The sequence below is a fragment of the Phaenicophaeus curvirostris genome, unplaced genomic scaffold (assembly GCF_032191515.1).
Source record: "Phaenicophaeus curvirostris isolate KB17595 unplaced genomic scaffold, BPBGC_Pcur_1.0 scaffold_594, whole genome shotgun sequence".
NCBI lineage: Eukaryota > Metazoa > Chordata > Aves > Cuculiformes > Cuculidae > Phaenicophaeus > Phaenicophaeus curvirostris.
The window spans coordinates 11,378-31,186 of NW_027207125.1; the positions used below are offsets into that span (position 1 = coordinate 11,378).

Sequence of the window (19,809 nt, forward strand, 5' to 3'; positions counted from 1 at the left end):
AGGGACCCTCAGAACCCTCTAGAAACCCCCAGGACCCCTTTAGGGATCCCCAAGACCCTTCTAGCACCCCCAAGACACTCCTAGAGACCCCAAAAACACTTTCAGGGACCCCCAGGACCCTTCTAGGACCCCCAGGACCCCTCTAGGGACCCCCAAGACCCTTCTAGGACCCCCAAGACCCCTCTAGGGACCCCTAAGACCCTTCTAGGACCCCCAAGACACTTCAAGAGACCCCAAAACCACTTTTAGGGACCCCCAGGACCCCTCTAGGGACCCACAGGACCCCTTTAGGGACCCCCAAGACACTTCTAGAGACCCCAAAAACACTTTTAGGGACCCCCAGGACCCCTCTAGGGACCCCCAAGACCCTTCTAGGACCCCCAGGACCCCTCTAGGGACCCCCAAGACCCTTCTAGGACCCCCAAGACACTTCAAGAGACCCCAAAACCACTTTTAGGGACCCCCAGGACCCCTCTAGGGACCCACAGGACCCCTTTAGGGACCCCCAAGACCCTTCTAGGACCCCCAAGACACTTCTAGAGACCCCAAAAACACTTTCAGGGACCCCCAGGACCCCTCTAGGACCCCCAGGACCCCTTTAGGGACCCCCAAGACCCTTCTAGGACCCCCAAGACACTTCTAGAGACCCCAAAAACACTTTCAGGGACCCCCAAGACCCCTCTAGGACCCCCAAGACCCCTCTAGGACCCCCAGAACCCCTTTAAGGACCACTAAGACCCTTCTAGGACCCCCAAGACACTCCTAGAGACCCCAAAAACACTTTCAGGGACCCCCAGGACCCCTCTGGGGACACCCAGGACCCTCCTAGGACCCCCAAGACCCCTCTAGGACCCCCAGGAATCCAGGGGGAGGGGCGACCCCGCCCCATTTCTTGAGGGGGGGGGCTTGGGGGGGGGGGAGGGGCAGGAGCCGCCCCGGGTCCTTCAGCCGCTGGTTTTTACCTTTTTTTTTGGGGGGGGGGGGGGGGGGCACCTCGATGGGGTGAGTGGGGCTGGGGAGGGGGGGGGGGGACACCCCTAAACCCACCCCCCCACTTTCGGGTCCTTCTTGGAGCCGCCCCCCCCCCCCCCCCCAGGACATCGGAGCCACGTTGGCTTCGCCCCCCCCCCCCAAAAAAAAGGGGGTTTGGGGGGGTCCTGGGGGGGATTTGGGGGTCCTGGGGGGGATTGAGGGGGTTTGGGGGGGATTTGGGGGTCCTGGGGGGGGATTGAGGGGGTTTGTGGGGGTCTTGGAGGGGATTTGGGGGTCCTGGGGGGGGATTGAGGGGGTTTGAGGGGGATTTGGGGGTCCTGGGGGGGGGATTGAGGGGGTTTGAGGGGGATTTGGGGGTCCTGGGGGGGATTGAGGGGGTTTGTGGGGGTCTTGGAGGGGATTTGGGGGTCCTGGGGGGGGATTGAGGGGGTTTGAGGGGGATTTGGGGGTCCTGGGGGGGGATTGAGGGGGATTGGGAGGGATTTGGGGGTCCTGGGGGGGGATTGAGGGGGATTGGAGGGGATTTGGGCGTCCTGGGGGGGGATTGAGGGGGTTTGGGGGGGTCTTGGAGGGGATTTGGGGGTCCTGGGGGGGGATTGAGGGGGTTTGGGGGGGTCTTGGAGGGGATTTGGGGGTGCTGGGGGGGGATTGAGGGGGATTGGGGGGGATTTGGGGGTCCTGGGGGGGGATTGAGGGGGTTTGGGGGGGTCTTGGAGGGGATTTGGGGGTCCTGGGGGGGATTGAGGGGGTTTGGGGGGGGTCTTGGAGGGGATTTGGGGGTCCTGGGGGGGGAAAATGAGGTCTTGGAGGGGGATTTAGGGGTTCGGGGGGGACCCCCCCCACAATTGACACCCCCCCCCACTTTGTGTCCCCCCCCCCCCCAGCATCATGGGCCCCCTCTCCTGCTTCTTCCTCGCCGCCGTGGTCGCTGCTGCCCCCCCAGAATTGGGGGGGGACGAGGAGCTGGTGGTGAAATGGGGGGGGTGGGGGGGGGTTTGGAGGGGTCTGGGGGCTCTATGGGGGGGCTATGGGGGGGTCTGGGGGCGATAGGGGGGGTCTGGGTGCCCTATGGGGGGTTATGGGGGGGTCTGGGTGCCCTATGGGGGGGTCTGGGGGCTATGGGGGGGTCAAGGTTCCCTATAGGGGGGCTATGGGGGGGTCTGGGTGCCCCATAGGGGGGCTATGGGGGGGTCTGGGGGCTATAGGGGGGGTCTGGGTGCCCTATGGGGGGGCTATGGGGGGGTCTGGGTACCCTATAGGGGGGCTATGGGGGGGTCTGGGTGCCCTATGGGGGGGTCTGGGGGCTATGGGGGGGTCTGGGTGCCCTATGGGGGGGCTATGGGGGGGTCTGGGTGCCCTATGGGGGGGTCTGGGGGCTATGGGGGGGGTCTGGGTGCCCTATGGGGGGGTTATGGGGGGGTCTGGGGGTTATGGGGGGGTCTGGGTGCCCAATAGGGGGGCTATAGGGGGGTCTGGGTGCCCTATGGGGGGGTCTGGGGGCTATGGGGGGGGTCTGGGTGCCCTATGGGGGGGTTATGGGGGGGTCTGGGTGCCCTATGGGGGGGTCTGGGTGCCCTATAGGGGGGCTATAGGGGGGTCTGGGTGCCCTATGGGGGGGTCTGGGGGCTATAGAGGGGTCTGGGTGTGCTATGGGGGGGTCTGGGGGCTATGGGGGGGGTCTGGGTGCCCTATGAGGGGGTTATGGGGGGGTCTGGGTGCCCTATGGGGGCTCTGGGGGGTTCTGGGTGCCCTATGGGGGGGCTATAGGGGTGTCTGGGTGCCCTATGGGGGGGTCTGGGGGCTATAGGGGGGCTATGGGGGGGGTCTGGGTGCCCTATGGGGGGGTTATGGGGGGGTCTGGGTGCCCTATGGGGGGTCTGGGGGCTATGGGGGGGTCTGGGTGCCCTATAGGGGGGCTACAGGGGGGTCTGGGTGCCCTATAGGGGGGCTATAGGGGTGTCTGGGTGCCCTATGGGGGGCTATAGGGGGGTCTGGGTGCCCTATGGGGGGGCTATGAGGGGTTCTGGGGGCTATGGGGGGGTCTGGGTGCCCTATGGGGGGGCTATGGGGGGGTCTGGGTGCCCTATAGGGGGACTATAGGGGGGTCTGGGGGCTATGGGGGGGCCTGGGTGCCCTATGGGGGGGTCTGGGGGATATAGGGGGGTCTGGGTGCCCTATAGGGGGGCTATGGGGGGGCCTGGGTGCCCTATGGGGGGGTCTGGGAGCTATAGGGGGGGTCTGGGTGCCCTATAGGGGGGCTATGTGGGGGCCTGGGTGCCCTATGGGGGGGTCTGGGGGATATAGGGGGGTCTGGGTGCGCTATGAGGGGGCTATGGGGGGGTCTGGGTGCCCTATAGGGGGGCTATGTGGGGGCCTGGGTGCCCTATGGGGGGGTCTGGGGGATATAGGGGGGTCTGGGTGCGCTATGAGGGGGCTATGGGGGGGTCTGGGTGCCCTATAGGGGGGCTATGGGGGGGCCTGGGTGCCCTATGGGGGGGTCTGGGGGATATAGGGGGGTCTGGGTGCGCTATGAGGGGGCTATGGGGGGGTCTGGGTGCCCTATAGGGGGGCTATGGGGGGGGTCTGGTTGCCCTATGGGGGAGTCTGGGGGCTATGAGGGGGGGCCTGGGTGCCCTATGTGGGGGTCTGGGGGTGCTATAGGGGGGATATAGGGGGGTCTGGGTGCCCTATAGGGGGGCTATAGGGGAGGTCTGGGTGCGCTATGGGGGGGTCTGGGGGCTATGGGGGGGGTCTGGGTGCCCTATGGGGGGGTTATGGGGGGGTCTGGGTGCCCTATGGAGGCTCTGGGGGGTTCTGGGTGCCCTATAGGGGGGCTATAGGGGGGTCTGGGTGCTCTATGGGGGGGTCTGGGGGCTATAGGGGGGCTATGGGGGGGTCTGGGTGCCCTATGGGGGGTCTGGGGGCTATGGGGGGGTCTGGGTGCCCTATAGGGGGGCTATGGGGGGGTCTGGGTGCCCTATGGGGGGGGTCTGGGTGCTATGGGGGTGGCTATAGGGGGGTCTGGGTGCCCTATGGGGGGGGTCTAGCTGCCCTATGGGGGGGTCTGGGGGCTATGGGGGGGGGGTGTCCAGGTCCCCTATGTGACCTCCTCTGCCCCCCCCCCCAGGAATGCCCCGATGGGTACGAGTGGGACCCCGAAACCGAGCACTGCAAAGGTGGGGGGGGGGGCATTTAGGGGTGGGGAGGGGGGAATTGGGGGTCCCAGTCAATTGAGGGGGGGGGAATTGGGGGTCCCAGACCCTTTTGGGGGGGGGGAATTGGGGGTCCCAGATTCTTGGGGGGGGCAGTTGGGGGTCTTGGTCCATGGGGGGGGGGTGGAATTGGGGGTCCTGGTCAATGAGGGGGGGGTAAAATTGGGGGTCCCATGACTTGTGTGTGTGTCCCCCCCCCCCAGATGTGGACGAGTGTGCCGAGGGGGGCCCCCCCCCCCCCTTGCCGGGGGGCCATGAAGTGCTTGAACCATTTTGGGGGTTACCTTTGCCTCCCCCGTTCGGCCGCCGTCCTCAGCGCCTCCCCCGGGGCCCCCCCCCCGCCGCCCCCCCCGGACCCGCAACAACAACTCACCCCCCCGGAACCGCCCCCCGCACCCCCCATCGACCCCGACGGACGCTGCCCCCCCGGCTACAGCCCCGACCCCCGGGGCCAGTGTCGAGGTGGGGGGGGGGGCTATGGGGGGGGGCTATGGGGGGGCTAGGGGGTGGTTATTGGGGGTTATGGAGTGGTTATGGGGTGCTGGGGGTGGTTATGGGGGGCTATGGGGGGCTATGAGGTGGTTATGGGGGGCTGTGGGGTGCTTATGGGGTGCTTATTGGGGGTTATGGGGTGGTTATGGGGTGCTGGGGGTGGTTATGGGGGGCTATGAGGTGGTTATGGGGGGCTATGGGGTGGTTATGGGGTGCTATAGGGGGTTATGGGGTGGTTATGGGGTGCTATGGGGTGGTTATAGGGGGATATGGGGTGGTTATGAGGGGCTATGGGGGGGCTATGAGGGGCTATGGGGTGGTTATGGGGGGCTATAGGGGGCTATGGGGTGGTTATGGGGGGCTATGGGGTGGTTATGGGGTGCTATGGGGTGGTTATGGGGGGCTATAGGGGGCTATGGGGTGGTTATAGGAGGCTATGGGGTTGTTTTGGGGTGCTATGGGGCAGTTATGGGGTGCTATAGGGTGCTATGGGGTGGTTATGGGGTGCTTATTGTGGGTTATGGGGTGCTATGGGGTGGTTATGGAGTGCTATGGGGGGCTATGGGGTGGTTATGGGATGGTATGGGGTGGTTATGGGATGGTATGGGGGGGCTATGAGGGGCAATGGGGGGCTATGGGGTGGTTATGGGGGGCTATGGGGTGCTATAGGGTGGTTATGGGGGGCTATAGGGGGCTATGGGGTGGTTATAGGGGGCTATAGGGGGCTATGAAGTGGTTATGGGGGGCTATGGGGTGGTTATGGGGGGCTATGGGGTGGTTATGGGGGGCTATAGGGGGCTATGGGGTGGTTATGGGGGGCTATGGGGTGGTTATAGGGGGCTATGGGGTGGTTATGAGGGGCTATGGGGGGGCTATGAGGGGCTATGGGGTGGTTATGGGGGGCTATAGGGGGCTATGAGGTGGTTATGGGGGGCTGTGGGGTGCTTATGGGGTGCTTATTGGGGGTTATGGGGTGGTTATGGGGTGCTGGGGGTGGTTATGGGGGGCTATGAGGTGGTTATGGGGGGCTATGGGGTGGTTATGGGGTGCTATAGGGGGTTATGGGGTGGTTATGGGGTGCTATGGGGTGGTTATAGGGGGATATGGGGTGGTTATGAGGGGCTATGGGGGGGCTATGAGGGGCTATGGGGTGGTTATGGGGGGCTATAGGGGGCTATGGGGTGGTTATGGGGGGCTATGGGGTGGTTATGGGGTGCTATGGGGTGGTTATGGGGGGCTATAGGGGGCTATGGGGTGGTTATAGGAGGCTATGGGGTTGTTATGGGGTGCTATGGGGCAGTTATGGGGTGCTATAGGGTGCTATGGGGTGGTTATGGGGTGCTTATTGTGGGTTATGGGGTGCTATGGGGTGGTTATGGAGTGCTATGGGGGGCTATGGGGTGGTTATGGGATGGTATGGGGTGGTTATGGGATGGTATGGGGGGGCTATGAGGGGCAATGGGGGGCTATGGGGTGGTTATGGGGGGCTATGGGGTGCTATAGGGTGGTTATGGGGGGCTATAGGGGGCTATGGGGTGGTTATAGGGGGCTATAGGGGGCTATGAAGTGGTTATGGGGGGCTATGGGGTGGTTATGGGGGGCTATGGGGTGGTTATGGGGGGCTATAGGGGGCTATGGGGTGGTTATGGGGGGCTATGGGGTGGTTATAGGGGGCTATGGGGTGGTTATGAGGGGCTATGGGGGGGCTATGAGGGGCTATGGGGTGGTTATGGGGGGCTATAGGGGGCTATGGGGTGGTTATGGGGGGCTATAGGGGGCTATGGGGTGGTTATGGGGGGCTATGGGGTGGTTATGGGGTGCTATGGGGGGGCTATGAGGGGCTATGGGGTGGTTATGGGGGGCTATAGGGGGCTATGGGGTGGTTATGGGGTGCTATGGGGTGGTTATGGGGTGGTTATGGGGGGCTATGGGGTGGTTATGGGGGCCTATAGGGTAGTTATGGGGGGCTATGGGGTGGTGATGGGGGGCTATAGGGGTCTATGGGGGGTTATGGGGGGCTATAGGAGACTATAGGTCATTTATGGGGGGCTATGCGGGGGTTAGGGGGGGTCTATGAGGTATTTATGGGGTCCCGGGGGGGGGCTATGAGGGGGTTATGGGGGGCTATAGGAGACTATAGGGCGTTTATGGGTCTGGGGGGGGTTAATTTAGGGGTGGTCTCTAGTTTTTGTTTATTTATTTGGGGGGGGGTGACTTTATTTCTTCCCCCCCCCCCCAAAAAAAGACGTGGACGAGTGCCTGGGGCCCCCCCCGTGCCGGCCCAGCCAGGACTGTGTCAACCTCCCGGGGGGCTTCGAGTGCCGCTGCCCCCCCGGCTACCGCCTCCTGCGCACCGAGTGTGTGGGTCAGTGGGGCTGGGGGGGCTGGGGGGGGGTTATAGGGGGGTTCTGAGGTGCTATGGGGTGGTTATGGGGGGCTATGGGGTATTAAGGGGTGGTAATGGGGCGCTATGGGGTGGTTATGGGGGGCTATAGGGTGGTTATGGGGGGCTATAGAGGGGTTATGGGGTGCTATGGGGTGGTTATGGGGGGCTATAGAGGGGTTATGGGGGGCTATGGGGTGGTTATGGGGTTCTATGGGGTGGTTATGGGGGGCTATGGGGTGTTAAGGGGTGGTTATGGGGGGCTATGGGGTGGTTATGGGGGGCTATGGGGTGTTAAGGGGTGGTTATGGGGCGCTATAGGGTGGTTATGGGGCGCTATGGTGTGGTTATGGGGGGCTATAGGGTGGTTATGGAGGGCTATAGAGGGGTTATGGGGGGCTATGGGGTGGTTATGGGGGGCTATAGAGGGGTTATGGGGGGCTATAGAGGGGTTATGGGGCGCTATGGGGTGGTTTTGGGGGGCTATAGAGGGGTTATGGGGGGCTATAGGGTGGTTATTGGGGGCTATGGGGTGGTTATGGGGGGCTATAGAGGGGTTATGGGGGGCTATAGGGTGGTTATTGGGGGCTATGGGGTGGTTATGGGGGGCTATGGGGTGGTTATGGGGCGCTATGGATCCCTATGTGTCACTTATGGGTCCCTATGTGTCACTTATGTGTCACTTACGGGTCCCTATGGGTCCATATGAGGCTCTATAGGTCACTTATGTGTCCCTATGGGTCCCTATGTGTCCCTATGGGTCCCTATGTGTCCCTATGTGTCACTTCTGGGTCCCTATTTGTCCCTATGGGTCCCTATGTGTCCCTATGTGTCACTTATGTGTCCCTATGGGTCCCTATGTGTCACTTAGGGGTCTCTGTGGGTCCCTATGTGTCACTTATGGGTCCCTATGTGTCACTTACGGGTCCCTATGGGTCCGTATGAGTCTCTATAGGTCACTTATGGGTCCCTATGGGTCACTATGTGTCACTTATGGGTCCCTATGTGTCACTTATGGGTCCCTATGGGTCCTTATGGGTCCCTATGTGTCCCTATGTGTCACTTATGTGTCCCTATGCGTCCCTATGTGTCACTTACGGGTCCCTGTGTGTCACTTATGTGTCCCTATGTGTCCCTATGGGTCCCTATGTGTCACTTACGGGTCCCTATGTGTCACTTATGGGTCCCTATGGGTTCCTATGTGTCACTTATGGGTCCCTATGTGTCACTTACGGGTCCCTATGGGTCCCTACGTGTCCCTTATGGGTCTCTATGTGTCACTTACGGGTCTCTATGGGTCCCTATGGGTCCTTATGGGTCCCTATGTGTCACTTATGTGTCCCTATGGGTCCCTATGCGTCCCTATGTGTCCCTATGTGTCACTTATGGGTCCCTATGTGTCCCTATGTGTCACTTCAGGGTCCCTTTGTGTCCCTATGTGTCCCTATGTGTCACTTACGGGTCCCTATGTGTCACTTATGGGTCTCTGTGGGTCCCTATGTGTCACTTACGGGTCCCTCTGTTTCCATATGAGGCTCTATAGGTCACTTACGGGTCCCTATGGGTCCCTATGGGTCCCTTTGTGTCCCTATGGGTCCCTATGTGTCACTTATGGGTCCCTATGGTCCCTATGGGTCCCTATGTGTCACTTTTGTGTCCCTATGTGTCACTTCAGTGTCCCTATGTGTCACTTACGGGTCCCTATGTATCCCTATGTGTCACTTATGTGTCCCTATGGGTCCCTATGTGTCACTTATGGGTCACTTATGGATCCCTGTGTGTCACTTATGGGTCCCTATGTGTCCCTATGTGTCACTTACGTGTCCCTATGGGTCCCTATGTGTCACTTATGGGTCACTTATGGATCCCTATGTGTCACCTATGGGTCCCTGTGGGTCCCTATGTGTCACTTACGGGTCCCTATGTGTCCCTATGTGTCACTTATGGGTCCCTATTTGTACCTATGGGTCCCTATGTGTCCCTATGTGTCACTTATGTGTCCCTATGCGTCCCTATGTGTCACTTACGGGTCCCTATGTGTCATTTATGGGTCCCTATGGGTCCTTATGGGTCCTTACGTGTCACTTATGGGTCCCTATGGGTCCCTATGTGTCACTTATGGGTCACTTATGGGTCCCAATGTGTCCCTATGGGTCACTTATGGGTCCCTATGTGTCACTTATGGGTCCCTGTGGGTCCCTATGTGTCACTTACGGGTCCCTGTGTGTCCCTATGTGTCCCTATGTGTCACTTATGGGTCCCTATGTGTCACTTATGTGTCCCTATGTGTCACTTACGTGTCCCTAAGGGTCCCTATGGGTCACTATGTGTCACTTATGGGTCCCTATGGGTCCCTATGTATCCCTATGTGTCACTTATGGGTCCCAATGTGTCCCTATGTGTCACTTATGGGTCCCTATGTGTCACTTATGGGTCCCTATGTGTCCCTATGGGTCCCTATGGGTCCCTGTGGGTCTCTTATGGGTCCCTATGTGTCACTTATGGGTCCCTATGTGTCCCTATGGGTCCTTATGGGTCCCTATGTGTCACTTATGGGTCCCAATGTGTCCCTATGTGTCACTTCAGTGTCCCTATGTGTCACTTATGGGTCCTTATGTGTCCCTATGTATCACTTATGTGTCCCTATGGATCCCTATGTGTCACTTATGGGTCCCTGTGGGTCCCTATGTGTCACTTACAGGTCCCTATGTGTCCCTATGTGTCACTTATGTGTCCCTCTGGGTCCCTATGTGTCACTTATGGGTCACTTATGGATCCCTATGTGTCACCTATGGGTCCCTGTGGGTCCCTATGTGTCACTTATGGGTCCCTATGGTCCCTATAGGTCCCTATGTGTCACTTTTGTGTCCCTATGTGTCACTTATGGGTCCCTATGTGTTCACTTATGGGTCCCTATGTGTCACTTATGTGTCCCTATGTGTCCCTGTGTGTCACTTACGGGTCCCTATGGGTCCCTATGTGTCACTTATGGGTCCCTATGGGTCCCTATGTGTCACTTATGGGTCCCTATGTGTCACTTATGGGTCCCTGTGTGTCCCTATGGGTCCCTATGTGTCACTTACGGGTCCCTATGGGTCCCTATGTGTCACTTATGGGTCCCTATGTGTCCCTATGTGTCACTTATGGGTCCCTATGTGTCACTTACAGGTCCCTATGTGTCCCTATGTGTCACTTATGTGTCCCTCTGGGTCCCTATGTGTCACTTATGGGTCACTTATGGATCCCTATGTGTCACCTATGGGTCCCTGTGGGTCCCTATGTGTCACTTATGGGTCCCTATGGTCCCTATAGGTCCCTATGTGTCACTTTTGTGTCCCTATGTGTCACTTATGGGTCCCTATGTGTTCACTTATGGGTCCCTATGTGTCACTTATGTGTCCCTATGTGTCCCTGTGTGTCACTTACGGGTCCCTATGGGTCCCTATGTGTCACTTATGGGTCCCTATGGGTCCCTATGTGTCACTTATGGGTCCCTATGTGTCACTTATGGGTCCCTGTGTGTCCCTATGGGTCCCTATGTGTCACTTACGGGTCCCTATGGGTCCCTATGTGTCACTTATGGGTCCCTATGTGTCCCTATGTGTCACTTATGGGTCCCTATGTGTCACTTATGGGTCCCTATGTGTCCCTATGTGTCACTTATGGGTCTCTGTGGGTCCCTATGTGTCACTTATGGGTCACTTATGGGTCCCTATGTGTCCCTATGGGTCCCTATGTGTCACTTATGTGTCCCTATGGGTCCCTATGTGTCACTTATGGGTCATTTATGTGTCCCTATGTGTCACTTATGGGTCCCTATGTGTCCCTATGTGTCACTTACGGGTCCCTATGTGTCACTTACGTGTCCCTCTGTGTCCCTCTGTCACTGACGGGTCCCCTGGGGGTGGCAGACGAGGACGAGTGCCGCTGGCGCTGGTGCCACCAGGGCTGCTCCAACTCCCCCGGCTCCTTCTCCTGCCGCTGCCAGCCCGGCTTCCGCCTCGGCCCCGACCAGCGCGCCTGCCTCGGTCTGCACCCCAAAACCCCACCCCGCACCCCAAACCCCCCCTGGGACCCCAAAATCCCCCCTGGGACCCCAAAACCCCACCCCAGCACCCCAAAATCCCACCCCGGCACCCCAAAATCCGACCTTGGAACCCCAAAATCCCACCCTGGGACCTCAAAATCCAACAGGGAGCCCAAAAATCCCACCCCGGCACCCCAAACCCCACCCCGGCACCCCAAAATCCAACCCCAGGACCTCAAAATCTCACCCCGGCACCCCAAAATCTCACCCCGGGACCCCAAAACCCCACCCCGGCACCCCAAAATCCAACAGGGAGCCCCAAAATCCCCCCTGGAGCCCCAAAATCCCACCTGGGACCCCAAAACCCCACCCCGGCACCCCAAAACCCCACCCCGGCACCCCAAAATCCCCACCTGGCACCCCAAAATCCCACCCCAGGACCCCAAAATCCCACCCTGGGACCCCAAAAAAATCTCACCTGGGACCCCAAATTGCACCCTGGGACCCCAAAATCCAACCTTGGGACCCCAAAATCCCACCCCGGGACCCCAAAATCCAACCCTGGGACCCCAAAATACCCCCTGGAGCCCCAAAACCCCCCCTGGGACCCCAAAACCCCCCCTGGGACCCCAAAATCCCACCCCAGCACCCCAAAATCCCACCCCGGCACCCCAAAATCCCACCCCAGGACCCCAAAATCCCACCCCAGGACCTAAGAATCCCACCCTGGGACCTCAAAATCCCACCCCGGGACCCCAAAATCCCACCTGGAGCCCCAAAACCCCACCCTGCACCCCAAAATCCCACCCCAGGACCCCAAAACCCCACCCCGCACCCCAAAATCCCACCCGGCACCCCAAAATCCCCACCTGGGACCCCAAAATCCCACCCCGGCACCCCAAAACCCCACCCCGGCACCCCAAAATCCAACCCTGGGACCCCAAAATCCCCCCTGGAGCCCCAAAATCCCACCCTGGGACCCCCAAACCCACCAGGGAGCCCAAAAAATCTCACCTGGGACCCCAAAATCCAGCCTTGGGACCCCAAAATCCCACCCTGGGACACCAAAACCCACCAGGGAGCCCAAAAAATCTCACCTGGGACCCCAAATTGCACCCAGGGACCCCAAAATCCCACCTGGAGCCTCAAAATCCCACCCTGGGACCTCAAAATCCCATCCTGGGACCCCAAAATCCCACAGGGAGCCCCAAAATCCCACCCTGAGGACCCCAAATCCCACCCTGGGACCCCAAAATCCCACCCCGGCAACCCAAAACCCACCAGGGAGCCCCAAAATCCCCACCTGGAGCCCCAAAATCCCACCCTGGGACCCCAAAATCCTACCCTGGGACCTCAAAATCCCACCCAGGGACCCCAAAATCCAACCTGGGACCCCAAAAAATCTCACCCGGGACCCCAAACTGCACCCTGGGACCCCAAAATCTCACGCCGGGACCCCAAAACCCACCAGGGAGCCCCAAAATCCCACCCTGGGACCCCCAAACCCAGCCTGGCACCCCCAAAACCCACCCTGGGAATCCACATAACCACCTGAGACCCCCAAAAATCCCACCCCGGGACCCCAACACCCTCCCCTGGGCCCCCCAACTCCCCCTCCCAGGCACCCCAAAATCCCCCCTGGAGCCCCAAAACCCAGCAGGGAGCCCCAAAATGGGTCTTTGAGCCCCTCTTATGAGCCTATGGGGCACTCTGACCCCCTCGTATGGGTCCGGAGGGGGGCTCTATGGGGCACCGTGACCCCCCCCCCAGGTTTTTGGGGTGCAGTGACCCCCTTTTTCCAACCCCCCCCAGACGTCGACGAGTGCTCGATGGGCGCTCGCTGCGCCCAGAGCTGCCTCAACACCTTCGGCTCCTTCCGCTGCCGCTGCCGCCCCGGCTACGTCCTCAGCGCCGACGGCCGCGGCTGTGATGGTAACAGACCCCCCCTGCCCCATAGAGACCCCCCCTGCCCCATAGCGACGCCCCCTGCCCCATAGCGACGCCCCCTGCCCCCCAACTCCCCTCCAGCATCTCCCACCCCATCCCTATAATAACTCCTATTGGCTCTTTAGGCCACGCCCCCTATGGCCACACCCCATTAAGCCCCGCCCCCTGCCCCATAGCGACACCCCCTGCCCCATAGAGTCACCCCCTGCCCCATAGAGTCACCCCCTGCCCCATAGAGTCACCCCCTGCCCCATAGAGTCACCCCCTGCCCCCCAACTCCCCTCCAGCATCTCCCACCCCATCCCTAGAATAACTCCTATTGGCTCTTTAGGCCACGCCCCCTATGGCCACACCCCCTTAAGCCCCGCCCCCTGCCCCATAGCGACACCCCCTGCCCCATAGAGTCACCTCCTGCCCCATAGAGTCACCCCCTGCCCCATAGTGACGCCCCCTGCCCCATAGAGTCACCTCCTGCCCCATAGAGTCACCCCCTGCCCCATAGCGACACCCCCTGCCCCATAGAGCCGCCCCCTGCCCCATAGAGTCGCCCCCTGCCCCATAGTGACGCCCCCTGCCCCCCAACTCCCCTCCAGCATCTCCCACCCCATCCCTATAATAACTCCTATTGGCTCTTTAGGCCACGCCCCCTATGGCCACACCCCATTAAGCCACGCCCCCTGCCCCATAGAGACACCCCCTGCCCCATAGCGACACCCCCAGCCCCCCAATTCCCCCCCATAGCCCCCCAGTCCTCCCCAGTTCCCTCAGCTATGGGGCTGAGGGTCCTGCTATGAGTCCCGCTATGGGGCTGTGGGTCTCGCTATGGGGCTGAGGGTCTCACTATGGGGCTGAGGGTCTCGCTATGGGGCTGAGGGTCCCGCTATGGGTCCCGCTATGGGGCTATGGGTCCCCTATGGGGCTGAGGGTCTCGCTATGGGGCTGAGGGTCCCGCTATGGGTCCCGCTATGGGGCTGAGGGTCTCGCTATGGGGCTGAGGGTCCCACTATGGGTCCCGCTATGGGGCTGAGGGTCCCGCTATGGGTCTCGCTATGGGGCTGAGGGTCCTTCTATGGGTCCTGCTATGGGGCTATGGGTCATCTATGGGGCTGAGGGTCCTGCTATGGGGCTGAGGGTCTTGCTATGGGGCTGAGGGTCTTGCTATGGGTCCCACTATGGGGCTGAGGGTCTCGCTATGGGGCTGAGGGTCCCGCTATGGGTCCCGCTGTGGAGCTATGGGTCATCTATGGGGCTGAGGGTCTTGCTATGGGTCACCTATGGGGCTATAGGTCCCGCTATGGGGCTGAGGGTCTCGCTTATGGGGCTGAGGGTCCTACTATGGGTCCCGCTATGGGGCTGAGGGTCTCGCTATGGGGCTGTGGGTCCTGCTATGGGTCCCGCTATGGGGCTGAGGGTCTCGCTATGGGGCTGAGGGTCCCGCTATGGGTCCCGCTATGGGGCTGAGGGTCTCGCTATGGGGCTGAGGGTCCTGCTATGGGTCCCGCTATGGGGCTGAGGGTCTCGCTATGGGGCTGAGGGTCCTGCTATGGGTCCCACTATGGGGCTGAGGGTCCCGCTATGGGTCTCGCTATGGGGCTGAGGATCTCGCTATGGGGCTGAGGGTCCTGCTATGGATCCCGCTGTGGGGCTGTGGGTCCCGCTATGGGGCTGTGGGTCCTGCTATGGGTCACCTATGGGGCTGTGGGTCCTGCTATGGGGCTGAGGGTCCTGCTATGGGTCATCTATGGGGCTGAGGGTCCTGCTATGGGGCTGAGGGTCTTGCTATGGGTCACCTATAGGGCTATGGGTCCCGCTATGGGGCTGAGGGTCTCGCTATGGGGCTGAGGGTCCCGCTATGGGTCCCACTGTGGAGCTATGGGTCATCTATGGGGCTGAGGGTCTTGCTATGGGTCACCTATGGGGCTATGGGTCCCGCTATGGGGCTGAGGGTCTCGCTATGGGGCTGAGGGTCCTGCTATGGGTCCCGCTATGGGGCTGAGGGTCTCACTTATGGGGCTGTGGGTCCTGCTATGGGTCCCGCTATGGGGCTGAGGGTCTCGCTATGGGGCTGAGGGTCCCACTATGGGTCCTGCTATGGGGCTATGGGTCATCTATGGGGCTGAGGGTCTCGCTATGGGTCCCGCTATGGGGCTGAGGGTCTTGCTATGGGGCTGAGGGTCCCGCTATGGGTCCCACTATGGGGCTGAGGGTCTCTCTATGGGGCTGAGGGTCCTGCTATGGGTCCCGCTATGGGGCTGTGGGTCTCGCTATGGGGCTGTGGGTCTCGCTATGGGGCATCTATGGGGCTGTGGGTCATCTATGGGGCTGAGGGTCCTGCTATGGGGCTATGGGTCACCTATGGGGCTGAGGGTCCTGCTATGGGTCATCTATGGGGCTGTGGGTCCTGCTATGGGTCCCGCTATGGGGCTGCAGGTCTCGCTATGGGGCTGAGGGTCACGCTACGGGTCCCGCTATGGGGCTGTGGGTCTCGCTATGGGGCTGTGGGTCCTGCTATGGGTCATCTATGGGGCTGTGGGTCTCGCTATGGGGCTGTGGGTCCTGCTATGGGTCATCTATGGGGCTGAGGGTCATCTATGGGGCTGAGGGTCTTGCTATGGGTCACCTATGGGGCTGAGGGTCCCGCTATGGGGCTGAGGGTCCCGCTGTGGGTCTCGCCGTGGGGCAGACGTGGACGAGTGCGCCGTGGGGCTGAGCCGGTGCCGCCAGCGCTGCCAGAACCTGCCGGGGGGCTTCTCCTGCCTCTGCCCCCCAGGTTATGGGGCAGACGGACCCCGCTGCCTGGGTAAGGGGGGGGGTTGGGGGGCACTTGGGGGGCACGGGGGGGTCTATGGGGCACTTGGGGGTCTATGGGGCGCTTGGGGGGCAGTGGGGGGTCTATGGGGCAGGGGGGATCTATGGGGCTGGGGGCCACTTGAGGGGCAGTGGGGGGGTCTATGGGGCACTTGGGGGTCACTGGAGGATCTATGGGGCACTTGGGGGTCTATGGGGCGCTTGGGGGGCAGTGGGGGGTCTATGGGGCAGGGGGGATCTATGGGGCTGGGGGCCACTTGGGGGGCAGTGGGGGGGCTGGAGGGCACTTGGGGGGCAGTGGGGGGGTCTATGGGGCACTGGGGGATCTATGGGGCAGTGGGGGGGTCTATGGGGCAGGGGGGATCTATGGGGCTGGGGGCCACTTGGGGGGCAGTGGGGGGGCTGGAGGGCACTTGGGGGCCACTTGGGGGGCAGTGGGGGGGTCTATGGGGCACTGAGGGGTCTATGGGGCACTTGGGGGGCTATGGGGGATCTATGGGGCAGGGGGGATCTATGGGGCTGGGGGCCACTTGGGGGGCAGTGGGGGGTCTATGGGGCACTTGGGGGGCACTGGGGGGGTCTCCCCGTGCCCCACATCTCCCCCCCCCCCCTTCTGCCCCACAGCCCGAGCGCTTTGCCCCCCCCCGTACCGGCAGCACCCGAGGCACCCGGGGTACCGACCCATAACCCTGCCCCATAGCCCCATAACCCTGCCCCATAGCCCCATAGCCCCGCCCCCTGCCCCATAGCCCCGCCCCCTGCCCCATAGCCCCGCCCCCTGCCCCATAGCCCCGCCCCCAGCCCCATAGCCCCGCCCCCTGTCCCATAGCCCCGCCCCCTGTCCCATAGCCACGCCCCCTGCCCCATAGCCACGCCCCCTGCCCCTTAGCCACGCCCCCTGCCCCATAGCTACGCCCCCTGCCCCATAGCCACGCCCCCTGCCCCATAGCCACGCCCCCTAGCCCCTCCCCCACCCCATATGACCCCCAATATAGGGGTCTCCCCCCCTTTTTAACCCCTTAGACCCCAATATATAGGGGTCTTCCCCCCTTTTTAACCCCTTAGACCCCAAAATATAGGGGTCTCCCCCCTTTTTAACCCCTTAGACCCCAATATATAGAGGACTCCCCCCCTGTTTAACCCTTTAGACCCCAAAATATAGGGGTCTCCCCCCTTTTTAACCCCTTAGACCCCAAAATATAAGGGTCTCCCCCCTTTTTAACCCCTTAGACCCCAAAATATAGGGGTCTCCCCCCCGTTTAACCCCTTAGACCCCAAAATATAGGGGTCTCCCCCCCTGTTTAACCCCTTAGACCCCAAAATATAGGGGTCTTCCCCCCTGTTTAACCCTTTAGACCCCAAAATATGGGGGTATCCCCCCCAATGCCTCCATTGGAGGCATTGGGGGGGATACCCCCATATTTTGGGGTCCCCCCCTTTCTTTTACCCCCCCCAATTTGCCCCCCCAGGAGCTGTATCTGCCCCAGGGGGGTCCCGGCCTGCGCCCCCCACCCTCGGTGGCTTCTCCTCGTTCCGTCTCCCTCCCCGAGGTCCCGGCTACCCCCGTCCCCGTCTTCCAGCTCCGGCGACCCCCGGGACCCCCCCAAAACCTCCGTCTCCGAGGAGGACCCCCCGGAGCCTTCCAGCTGCGGGTTAGGGGGGGTTTGGGGGGGGCTATGGGGTGGTTTGAGGGGTTTGGGGGGGCTATGGGGCCGTTTGAGGGGGTTTGGGGGGGCTATGGGGCAGTGGGGGGGCTCTATGGGGCAGTGGGGGGGCTCTATGGGTCTCTATGGGGCAGTTGGGGGGCTCTATGGGGCAGTGGGGGGGCTCTATGGGTCTCTATGGGGCAGTTGGGGGTCTCTATGGGGCACTGGGGAGGCTCTATGGGTCTCTATGGGGCACTGGGGGGGCTCTATGGGGCAGTGGGGGGCTCTATGGGTCTCTATGGGGCAGCGGGGGGGCTCTATGGGGCAGTGGGGGGGCTCTATGGGTCTCTATGGGGCAGTTGGGGGGCTCTATGGGGCACTGGGGGGGCTCTATGGGTCTCTATGGGGCACTGGGGGGTCTCTATGGGGCACTGGGGGGGCTCTATGGGGCAGTGGGGGGGCTCTATGGGTCTCTATGGGGCACTGGGGGGTCTCTATGGGGCAGTTGGGGGGCTCTATGGGGCAGTGGGGGGGCTCTATGGGTCTCTATGGGGCAGTGGGGGGGCTCTATGGGGCAGTGGGGGGGCTCTATGGGTCTCTATGGGGCAGTGGGGGGGCTCTATGGGGCAGTGGGGGGGCTCTATGGGTCTCTATGGGGCAGTGGGGGGGCTCTATGGGGCAGTGGGGGGGGCTCTATGGGTCTCTATGGGGCAGTGGGGGGGCTCTATGGGGCAGTGGGGGGGCTCTATGGGTCTCTATGGGGCAGTGGGGGGGCTCTATGGGTCTCTATGGGGCAGTGGGGGGGCTCTATGGGGCAGTGGGGGGGCTCTATGGGTCTCTATGGGGCAGTGGGGGGGGCTCTATGGGGCAGTGGGGGGCTCTATGGGTCTCTATGGGGCAGTTGGGGGGCGCTATGGGGCAGTGGGGGGGCTCTATGGGTCTCTATGGGGCACTGGGGAGCTCTATGGGGCAGTTGGGGGGCTCTATGGGGCAGTGGGGGGCTCTATGGGTCTCTATGGGGCAGTGGGGGGGCTCTATGGGTCTCTATGGGGCAGTTGGGGGTCTCTATGGGGCAGTTGGGGGGCTCTATGGGGCAGTGGGGGGGCTCTATGGTCTCTATGGGGCAGTGGGGGGGCGCTATGGGGCAGTGGGGGGGCTCTATGGGTCTCTATGGGGCAGTTGGGGGTCTCTATGGGGCACTGGGGGGGCTCTATGGGGCAGTTGGGGGGCGCTATGGGGCAGTGGGGGGCTCTATGGGGCACTGGGGGGGCTCTATGGGGCAGGCGGTGGGCGTGGCTAACTCTGGCCCCGCCCCCCTCCAGGCGCTGTCCAATGGCCGCGCGGAGCTGTGGATGCTCCGCCCCCTCCGGGGCCCGCGCCGCCTCGTCCTGGACCTGGAGCTCTGGGAGGCCACGCCCCCTCCCGTTGTTTTCAATGGAACGGAGGCCACGCCCCCTCCCATTGCTCCCAATGGGGCGGAGGCCACGCCCCCTCCCGGGGTGGAGGCCCCGCCCCTTTACGAGGCCCCGCCCCCTCTGGCCGTGCTGCGCCTCCAGCTCTCCCTGGGGGAGCCCCAGTTCTAGGGCGCTGGGAGGCACTGGGAGGCACTGGGAGGCACTGGGAGGGCCCCAAACAACGAGTTTGTGCGTGCTCAGCCGAGTGTGGCGTGTTGGGGGGGTGCTGGGATGGACTGGGGGTTACTGGGATGGACTGGGAGGGTGCTGGGGGTCACTGGGAGCCACTGGGAGGGCATTGGGGGTTACTGGGATGCACTGGGAGGGCATTGGGAGTTACTGAGATGGTGTTGGGGATTACTGGGTTGTACTGGGAGGGCATTGGGGGTTACTGGGACGCATTGGGAGGTTATGGGGGTTACTGGGATGCACTGGGAGAGTACTAGGGGTTACTGGGAGGCACTGGGAGGGTACTGGGGTTACTGGGAGGCACTGGAAGGGCACTGGGGGTCACTGGAGGCACTGGGACACACTGGGAGGGCACTGGGGGTTACTGGGACGCACTGGGAGGGCACTGGGGGTTACTGGGAGGCACTGGGACACACTGGGAGGGCACTGGGGGTTACTGGGAGGCACTGGGGGTTACTGGGATGTATTGGGAGGGCTGGGGCTCACTTTAGGGTGCTAGGACCCTGCTGGGTGGGGGGGGCCCAAAGCGGTGAGGGGGCGTGGCTATGCAAATAAGACACTCCATATATGGAAAAGTGGGCGTGGCTACACCAAAAGCGAGGTCTGTGCGGAGGGGCGTGGTTATGCAAATCAGCGCGCCCCGAGCGCCGGAGCGTTT

The 19,809-nt window shown here is 62.2% G+C and overlaps 1 protein-coding gene across 1 annotated transcript; it reads left to right on the plus strand.

Annotated features, from left to right (window-relative positions):
* Positions 1-1,936: 1,936 nt before the first annotated feature.
* LOC138735222 (EGF-containing fibulin-like extracellular matrix protein 2) lies at positions 1,937-19,167 on the plus strand (the record flags this gene model as incomplete). Its single annotated transcript, XM_069883126.1, has 10 exons — positions 1,937-1,959; positions 4,121-4,169; positions 4,409-4,667; positions 6,943-7,062; positions 10,992-11,108; positions 12,920-13,039; positions 15,738-15,854; positions 16,487-16,535; positions 17,332-17,514; positions 18,831-19,167. Coding segments are annotated over exons 2-10 (1,341 nt in total), but the record flags the coding sequence as incomplete, so codon positions are not given.
* Positions 19,168-19,809: the final 642 nt, after the last annotated feature.